The sequence below is a fragment of the Echeneis naucrates genome, chromosome 19 (assembly GCF_900963305.1).
Source record: "Echeneis naucrates chromosome 19, fEcheNa1.1, whole genome shotgun sequence".
Lineage (NCBI taxonomy): Eukaryota > Metazoa > Chordata > Actinopteri > Carangiformes > Echeneidae > Echeneis > Echeneis naucrates.
Window position 1 is genome coordinate 13,200,502 of NC_042529.1, and position 10,633 is coordinate 13,211,134.

Sequence of the window (10,633 nt, forward strand, 5' to 3'; positions counted from 1 at the left end):
TAACTGTCAAAAGCATGCAATGTGAAGAAAACACCGCTCATTGGAAGTGTACCCCCTTCACAGGACGTGACCAACTGGCCAAAATGAAATGAAACAGTCTGGGCTTCTTTTTTATCTGCAGCTCTTTCCTCCCTTCTTGTGGTGTCATGGCTCCTGTTGCCTGGAAACCATGACAACACATAAACGTTTTTTTGGCCCTTGGTTTTAACAGAACTCAAGAACGAAAATTGTAATCCTCGGATTCTCTGTTTCCGTATATTTGTTTATGTTGCTGCCATATTGTTTTCATAACCACCATGCAATGAATCATGGGATAATTAGGGAGCCATTATAAAACCGATATAGCCATCATTTCCCTGGACAGGGAGGACACAGTTGTCTGCAGAATATAAACGTGACGTTTAAATGGGACAGTCTGGTTACACTGACAGGATGTGGCCCCTGAATTGGGGGATTAGCTTCACTTACACACACAATTGTACAGTATCCCAAAGATGAACCACTTGTGAATCCCTTTAAACTGTATGATGAACTGTTGTTTTTCTTTTTACATATAAATTACTATTACCTTAATTACATATTTTAATCTTCAAAATGGCCAAGTCTCCATCTGTGGGATTACATAATAACCATATAACCAGAAGAAATACAAATCAAATGATTGCATCATATTATATAAATCTTTTATTCGCAAATGTGGCTAGAGGGACACTGTGAACAGGGATCCAGTCAATCTATGAATTGTGCGCAGCCCTGCCAAAAGTAGCAGCGCAAATACACATGTTGCCAGTTCTGATCTGTGGAGAAACACTAAAAGGCACCTGCTGCATGTCTGCTGCATCGCTGCTGTTGCCAGCTCCAGTGATATATTTTGCAGAATACCTGGATGCCAAATTCACTTCATCCATCCATCCATCTTCTACCGCTTATCCGTTTCCGGGTCGCAGGGGCTGCTGGAGCCAATCCCAGCTCACTCTGGGTGAGGGCGGGGCACACCCTGGACAGGTTGAGTCTGTTCATTAACAAATCAATTCATTTAATTTTATTTTGTACAGGAAAGGGTAAGAGATATGTATTATTCACGGCTGTCACATATATCAGGTTGATCCTAGATACAAACAATGTATCTGAAAGTGTCGGTTATACGTGACATTGTCAAGGGCAACTAAACAGTCACCATGGGAGCTAAGATGAAAAACAAGACGCTTTGCTGGACGCAGTAATTATTCTCCGTGTCTCTGGCTTTAAAAAAATCCTACATTACATAAATTCATTTGTGGCTGGTTATAACACTGCAGTGGATCATTGGACCTTGATGATGAACAGGAAAGGCTGTGTCACACCCTGCTTATATGTAAGAGATGGAGTGAGTGGTGCTCTATGGACCTGCGTGTGCAGCAGCGTATGACTCTTCATCAGCCCGTGAAATAACACTGAACCTCTACACCATCTCTTAGGGCCAGATTTCTGCTGGTCGCTCACTTTCCACTGTCTCAAGAGTATAACAACCCAACAATCAGTAGGACTCTACCTCATTTTATCTTTAACGCACCCATGGGCGCACACGTGTGCAGAAGCGGGTTAACTATCTAAACAGCAGTAGGTGCACACAGAAGAGATAACAGAATCTAGCGGAGACACTTTCATTGTGTTGGGTGTAAGATAGCACCCGATAACCTCATTAAAACATTCACCATGATATCACCATCATCGGTTCACTTTATAAAGACAGAGTGAATTCACTTTGATCCACACCTTCTTTTGTCTCAGTGTTACCTCATACCTCATCTGAACTCAACTGTCATACTAACTCATTTGAACTTTTACATTCATCTTGACCTGAGGTGATGGTTCGGTTTCTGTATATTTGTCTTTTTTCTTTTATTATTATTATTATTATTATTACACAGGAAAAACAGAGATTCTACTATGCAGCTTTATTAATGTATATGTTCTCTGTAGCCTGTTCGGTAAAGGGTTGAGAGAGAGAGAGAGAGCAGAGCACATTTCCTGTATACCTCTCTCTCACCCGTTTTTCGTATTCTCCCTCCCACTTTGGTTTCTGACTGAGACAGCTTCATACGCGCTATGCTTCTCTCTCTCCTTTCTCTCCACATCTGCCACCCACTCTCGCTCTCTCTCTCTCTCTCTCTCTTACTCTCAGTCAGTCTGTCAAAAGGGGGGAGTCGTTGTAACTAGCTGTGGCTTAATCTTTTCCTCATTTCTAAATGTTGTCCGCATCATGCCATTGATCTTCAACTCAGCCATGGAGGGATTTCTCTTCCCGTGGATGTCTCATTTAGGCTTTTTGCCTGCCTTAACACTGATGGATGTATAATGTTTCCTCCTCTGTTTTACATGCACGGTTCGCTCCTCAGATACTCTGTAGAGCCGGTTGGGACTTTAATAGAGTGTGAAATATTTGGAGCAGGTGTGAGGTTTGGAGGAAAAAGCATGGCTGACGACACAGCTGAATGAACACTTCAGTACAGGGAGACTTCCCAGGTAAGACTAATAACCTACAAATTAGAATTCGCTTGTTCACCCAAATGGATTTGTAATAGTCTGTAAAAATATATTTAGATGTTTTGGCCGCGGGCTGTCATGCCTATCGCAGCACAGAGCCAGGTCTGTTAGTGAATGCTGAAATATCAACCAACTTCATCTCTGCCACTGGTGAAAACCCTGTTGTAACCCCGTCCCGGCAAAAGTTTCATTAATTTTTTATTCTTTTCTTACTTATTTATCAACTAGAAAAAAAAAAAAAAATCTGACTTTAACTAGCTCTAATTTCCAGCTGAATTCACTTTTCCCATCATTTATTTTGGCAGCTATCAATATGAAACCATCATAAGATTTCTTTATCGTGTACCTGTATGTGCATCAGCCTTAGGGCCCTCTGTTCTTATTAGGTCCAAAAACATGACTGAAACTATTTGACAACAGACACAAACACGTTCTCAAAACTTGTCCAACATTTAATGATAAGTTTGGCAAAAAAATAAATAAAGGACAAGAACAGTCTGTGCTCCACAGTGTGTCAGGTTTCTTCAAGTGAAATTCACCGATTGAATCAGCACCAACCAAAAAATATTATCAGAACTGCCTTTTAAGGCGTGAGGGATTTGATTTGCTTTCAAATATGCAAGGTGCGTCAACTGGAAACTGAAGATGTGTCATATTTCCAGCAGAGATGGAGCCTGAATAAGAAGTTTTTGATTAAAAGTCGGTACATCTATTAAAGCTTCTTCTGTCACAAATAGTGTGAATTAAATTAAAGAAACCAGGTTAAAGGAGCTCCTTTTGTAATAATAATCCCATTTATGTGTGAGATTGTAAGAGCCCAATAACTGTCATTTTTCTGTGAAGTTGTTGCCTTCACCCATTTCTGCTCTCACCCACCCAGAAATGACCACAGTGTCAATGGAGCCAATAGGAGTCCTCGCGGAAAAGGGTGCCAATGCCACCGAGCCCCCCCTAAACTCACATGAGGACACAGCTGCCACCTTCACCATCGGCACCATCCTCTCCATCATGTGCCTCGTAGGAGTCTCGGAAAACATTTACACCTTGGTGCTAATGTGCCACTCAATGAGGGCTGTGGCGTCGATGTACATCTACATCATAAATCTAGCTTTGGCCGATCTGCTGTATCTTCTCACCATCCCATTCGTGGTCTGTACATACTTCCTGAAAGGATGGTATTTTGGGAGCACAGGGTGTCGACTTCTGATTAGCCTGGACTTCCTGACCATGCACGCCAGCATCTTCACGCTGACAATTATGAGCACGGAGCGCTACCTTGCGGTGCTCAAACCGCTCGACACGGTCAAGCGGCCGAAAAGTTACCGGAAGGCCATCACTTTACTGGCCTGGCTGGGTTCGTTCATCCTGGCCCTGCCAATGATTGTGAGCATTGAGCTAAAGACGGTGGGCGCAAAATCCATGTGTCAGTCCACCCTGTCCCCACTCTCTTACAAGATTTACATCTCCGTCCTGTTTTGCACTTGCATTGTCGCTCCAGGAGTGATCATTGGCTATCTCTACACCCAGCTTGCACGGACCTATTTGATTTCACATACAGAGACCTACAAACATACCAAGAAACTTCCCAACAAAAAGGTCAGTCATCACGAGACAATTTTCTGTGATAGAAGAGGTTTTAGCTTCTCCTTGCTACTTGAAAAAATACATCTTCACCAAACACAAAACCAGAAGAGCTGGATGACTATGGATTCAATTTTGGTTTAAGTTTGGGTAAAAATAAATAGTTTGAGTCAAGGATAAAAATTCAGTCTTTAAATGGGATTTCAACAGGGGTCTCCAGAGTAACAGTTCAAATGTAAACAGCCACAAGCAACAATCTCCTCTTCCTCCGGACATTGTGTCCTCTTGAGGGAAAGATTGTCTCTCCAAATGAGTCATGGATTCATGTCTCACCCTTTTATTGGATCAATGTACATGCTTTCATAGGGACATGTCATCCAACGCCAAGTCTCCTTCCATTGCTAAACAGATGAGTCACAAATAAGTATCAAGGATCAGATAAGCCGTAGCTGCAGTTCTTTTAAACTGTTTTCTTGATTTGAAGTGGTGGAGGGTCTGGAATTTCTGACACCATCACGACCCAAAATCAGCAATAACCAAACACTTTAATCCACCATGCAAACGAACTCATTGACAGCACCTCTGCAGCGTTCATACGAACAGATGTTTATATCAACAGCTGTTGATTTGACTTGAACCCTCACTGTCTCCCAGTCTCTTTTAGAACTGCTGATAAGATTTTACTGATCAACTTTAAATCTTGCTGAATCCCAAGTCTCAAACTAAGGTTGAGTGATTTTTTTTTTTTGTCATCAGGGTTCCTGAACTGCTTAAAAGCTAATTTTACAGACCTACTTTTATTTGCTGTCATGTTTTATGATCTCAGTATTTATTTTATTGTATGAGAGTTTTGTATTACCTCCAGCTCTCCTTGTTTATCTGGAAGCCTTCCCCCTTTCCCTTTTTTACCTTATTATTTATGACCTGATTTGGCAGCCCAGTTTTGGTTTTTATTTTGCCCTTTGAGCCTCTTGCCTATTATTGATTATTTTTCAATCATCAAAGTACTTTGAACTCTGTTTTGAAGCTGCTGTAGTTGACATTCATCATGTTGTACTTTATTATTGCCTGGAAATGATGGACGTGGGAGTTGGGTGTCTTCTATAGTGTATCTCATAGGCATAGGACATTGTCCTTCTCACAGTTCTTGCATGCACGTATGTTTGGTTATAAACGGTTGCTATTTGAGCCATGTTGCATCAATTTGGCTATGCTGTCAAAGCGGACCATTATCAATCCTGGCAATGCTGCCGTGGGTTCTCTATTTTCCATTCCAGTCTCACTCTCTCCTCGTGCCGAGACAAAACCCACTCTTTGCCCTCAAGTTGCATTACGCACTGTTCAGAGATTAGTCGTACCTTGGGGCAAAAAAAAAAAGCAGACTGCCTGACTTTTAAAATGCCAAGACTTTTATGCTTAATATAACTATAATCCTATTCATGAGTTCATAAGATCTGACACAATCACAAATATTAAGCTGAAAACTTTGCACTAAAAACAGTAGATGCTAATTTTCTTTTTCTAAGTTCAACGTGTTAAATATACTCAAAATTACAAAAAGATTTCTAAGCTTAATAAAAAAAAATTTGCCGGCTTTTGCTAAGAAGAACTCTGATGCAGCATGTCATCTGGAAGCAATAAATATGTTTTCTTAAGGAAACTGCGATATAATAGCATCAGCAGAAATTCATACAAATCCTGACATACACCATTTGCAACTAATTCAAACTGGTAAGACCCAGACTACAAGCTCCATTTTGGAAAGTGTGAAGTAATTATACCTGGGAGGATCTAAGGTATCATTTTTCTGAGAAATAAGGGAAAAGGCCTCTGTAAAAAGAGGCAAGTAAGATAAAAATGTTTTCAAATGTCTTCCAGAGCCAACAATAAGCTCGACTCCATCTTTTTTTTTTTTTTTTTTTTTTACTTTTTGAAGTTTTGTAATGTTGTAGCATAAAACGTGGACTCATATGCAGAAATAGTCCAAGGAAGCACAAAGTAGGTGCAAAGAGATAATGCTTAATCATCCAGTAGGCAGGCAGAGAGGACAACCAATCCAGACAGGGGAAAAACACAAAAAACAGGATCCAATGATACAGCCCGAGGGAAAAACGAGGCAAGCACACATGAAAACACAGATGTGACAGTGACATTCTGGCAGAGGAGACATGGAAAGACAAGGAATAAATCGGACTAACAAGGTACAGGTGTGTGGTAAGAACTGATGGGAAACAACAGAAGCAACATTAGACACAATACGCAAGGACCAGGCCTACAAAATGAAAAAGGAAGTGGCCATAAAACGTATAATGAACTATCACATCCCCCGACTTAGAATCTGGCGCAAACCTGAAATTCTGATTATCCATCAGTTACATGTGCTAGCAACTAGCTCACAACTACCTCAATGAGTTGTCTGTTTAGCTTTACAGCCTAATACTTGTTAAAATACCTAACTGTCTATGTTATACTGTAAAACTGGTCTGAGGAAAATCTGGATCCCATTAACAGTTCCTCTCTTTGGTCTTGCATCCTTAAAGGTGCTGTATTTGATCTTCACCATAGTGCTCCTCTTTTGGGCCTGCTTCTTGCCCTTCTGGATCTGGCAGCTGCTGGACCTCTACTACCCGTCATTGTCCCTCTCCAACAAAGCCAAGCGCAACATCAACTACCTGACGACGTGTCTGACTTACTCCAACAGCTGCATCAACCCCTTCCTCTACACGCTGCTCACCAAAAACTACAAAGAGTACCTGAGGAACCACAAGCGCTTGTGGATGGCCGGCACCTACTTCAACAGAAAGAACCGTTTTCAGCATTCACCTCACAGGTCAACATCTTGCAGCAGTCAACAGTGCACTGAAGGCTTCATGCTCGCACACACAGCCTCCCTGTGAGCTCACAACAGCAGCTTGCGAAGTAGGAGCTGCTTTCTTTGACTAGAATCTGTGATATTGTTTGCTGATGAGAAAAGTGTGACCAAGTATGACAGTCTCTGAAGTACACCCTGAGACTTTTCCACAGTAAAACCCCAGTGGTTCACTTTGATCCAGAGATTTTTCCACCCCTCTACCAACAATCATTCAGCAGTAGCCTTGGAGGAAGACAATGCTGCAGACTTGGCAGGCGTGTTGGAATTTTCTATTAGATGTTTGTAATTAGCCATGTGATTTCACAAAACTGTTTAAGGCGCCTACTCCTCCATGTTGATGTTTACATATATGGAACTGGGCGGCAACGCGAAAACATTAGTATGAACAGGAAATCAGTTCGGACAGGAAATATTTCCATAAATATTTGGTACTGCTGAGTTGCAGTTTAAACTATCCACCTATTGAGAGAAACAAAGCCTGAACAAATCAAACTCTTTTTAAAAGAACCATCGCAAACTCCTAGCTTCATGTTGCTCGGAGAAGAAAAACAGTTCATGATGTTCATTTGTCAGAAATATTGAAATGTCTTGGATCTCGTTTTAGTATTGTAAGTATGTTGCTACCAGACTTTAAGCTGCTGTGCTGTGTGTACTGTAATCAAATCCAGGGGGATCGTTCTCCTACTAGCTTTGCTGGGATTTCAGCTCTATCTTGCTTATTTTTGAAGACAAGTTCACAGAACGGTAGATGAACTTTAGGGTGACGTTCATCTGTAGCTCATTACTATTAATTGTGAATGGAAAAACAGCAAAGAGTTGTTTATTGAAAAGTAAACACTACTCTGTGTATGGCCTTGTTGTTTTGTTGCCTAGCAGTTTTGTTAATAGCAGCAACATGTCTGATTGTGGTAAATGCACCCCGTCAACTTTAAGAGGGGAAGATGCAAAGTCTAAATGACTTCATCGAATACAGCCAGGCAGAGGGACAGAACGGCGAGCTGCGCTTTTCAGTGCATCACAGCAAATAATATAAAGATTTCATAGCGATGGCTTCATGAGGTGAAGCTGTCTGTGCAGATAACACAAACATTATTTATGGGATCAGTGCATCATTTGTGTGTACTGATCAGCAATCTGTATACAAAGGTGTAATCTGTAACTAGAAAATATAAATAAACTCCTTCCAGATAAAGACTGAGTGAATAAATGATAAGACAAGAATAAAAAACTGCCTGAAAATCGGACTCTTGCCTTGTTATACAGCTATGCTTTGAAAAATGATTAATTGAAAAAAATGATAATAGCTAATATCCATGCAGTGTATGCTGTGAATTTGAACGTGCTGCTTGCAGCTACCAGCTGTGACACGTGATACTTCAGCATATCTGCCCTGTATGGCACCATGTGCCAGTGGACTGCCATGAGAAGCCGCCAAGGACAAAAATATATCTACATATACACATACATACACAGCACTGCACACACTACATGAGAAGTATGAAGATATGTGAGTAAGGGAATGTATGTATGCTTTGCTTGAGTATTTGTGTGTGCGTATATGCTTATATGAAAGTGTTGTTTGTGTATGTGTGTGTGTGTGTGTGTGTACGTATATAAAACACCATACTATAAAGCAATAACAAGATGTTGCTGTTGCCATGAAGATTAGGCCGGTTTAACACGAGGCGCGAGCATGAGAATTCATTATGTTAACGAGCTTCCTTCTTTTTGTCCAAAGTTCATGAAAATGCATCGAGAGTACAGATAATGAAACAAGTTGGTTTGCTGCCAAGGACCAGGAGATTAGCCTCTTCGCAGTCCCACCGACACATTGAACTGGGCTACAATATCACCGGACCGTCAGGACTGAAGTCTTGGATTGAAGCACCAGAAGCAACACTGAGCCCGGAAGGTGACAAAAATTTTAAAAACGCAGAACAGATCCAAGTGCCTCACCTATTCTGGAGAGGATGAGATGTTTTATCAGTCAGGTTAAACCACTTTATCCATTTACCTGGTGTTGGGGTTCGAGGTGAAACGTCACCTACAGCTTGAAGAAAGTTGCGTTACCTTCATCTAACTGAGAAAGAGCAGTTTTTTTTCAAATGTTTAATTACAATATCACATTAAACAATCCACACTGCCTGTGTCAGGAAGAAGGCTCACCAACGCCTCTATTTCCTGAGGAAGCTGAAATAGGCTGACCTCAGCACTCGCGTCCTGACTGCCTACTATAGATGCACTGGGGAGAGCATTTTTCCATCCTGCATCACAGTCTGGGATGGGAACTGCTCCACCACAGACCACAGGGCTCAGCAGAGGGTGGGTAAGGCGGCGCAGAAAGTCAGCAAGTGTTGCCTCCCCTCTATCGAGGACATCAACATCAGCAGGTGTAGGAGGAGGCCTTCCAGCACCCGCCCTGCGAATCAGCTGTTTTGCCCTCCTCCCCTCTGGCAGGGAGCTCAGAAGCCTCGAAGCAAAAACACAAGTCTGCAATCCAGTTTGTTCCCAGAGGCTCTGAGGCTCATGAATCGCCTACCTGGAAAATAAGCTACTGAATGTGTGATCTCTCCAGCACCTTACGTCATGCTGTGCTGCTGCCATCTTGTAGACACCAGGTGGACAATTAATTAACCTGCACTAATTTTGACTCTTTTTGTGAAAGTTAGTGTTTTAGAAATACTCTTATTGTTATCTTCTTTTGCTGCGCTGGGACCTGAGGTCATGACCTGAGTAACGTACGTACATCTGTACTCCTTGCTGTATTAAACAACTTTTGATCTATTTTTATACAGAGTGTTTGAACAGGATTCCGTGAAAAGGCCCCATGAATACATTTTCATAGATGAAGGGTTCAATCCGGCAAAAAGGAGGCGGAGTGGCAGGTCGGCAGGCATAAGTAACCGTCACGTAATACTGAACATCTCCTTACATTTCTGGCTGGTCTACAGGACGCTATGGCTGAATATGAATTTCTGCCTTCAGGGAGACGCCATGGAGCGATTAGATGCGACAGCAACTGCTACAAGCTCTCATTTCTCCCTTCCTCAATAGTTCTGTTGAACAAACAATTTGCTAAGCAGAAAATCACATAATGTACATATTGTACTCACTTGACTAGCTTAGTTGCTTTTAGTGCTCTTGGTCTGACCTGAATGGTTCTTATTAATTTGTATGAGTCAGATTTTATTTTATTTTTTTTTTTTTTTTTATTTATATTTGTTGTTGTTTATTTTATTTCTTTCTTTAAACTTTTAATTATTTTTATTGATCGTCACTCCCCTGTCGCGCACGTGGAATTGCGTGAATGTGTGCATTGCATGCTACCTGCAGTAGTACTTGGTGGCCCAAGACAAATTTCCCTGATTCACTGATTGATTGATACGTGACTGGTTCACCAACAACCAGCACTTCATTAAGGTTTTCCTTCCACCTTACAGCCCCTTCCTGAATCCAGTAGAGGAGTTTTTCTCTGTGTGGCAGCAGAAGGTCTATAACCAGGGAAACTATATTGGAGGCCACGGAACAGGCCTGTGATGATTTAACTGTGCAGTCCGTCAAGGCTGGGCTTGGCACGCCCCCCTCCATCTTGTCTGGCAATGACAATATCGCCTGTGACGTGGATGAAGAGCTCTGGCTGGACCCAGCACAAAG

General features: G+C 41.7%; 1 protein-coding gene across 1 annotated transcript; it reads left to right on the forward strand.

The window, feature by feature from the left end:
• Positions 1–2,078: 2,078 nt before the first annotated feature.
• On the forward strand, positions 2,079–8,206 carry uts2r (urotensin 2 receptor). The gene is made up of 3 exons (XM_029527713.1): positions 2,079–2,505; positions 3,407–4,122; positions 6,648–8,206. The coding sequence occupies exons 1-3, from the start codon at positions 2,475–2,477 to the stop codon at positions 7,002–7,004; spliced, it is 1,104 nt and encodes a 367-aa protein (XP_029383573.1). The 5' UTR covers positions 2,079–2,474; the 3' UTR covers positions 7,005–8,206.
• Positions 8,207–10,633: the final 2,427 nt, after the last annotated feature.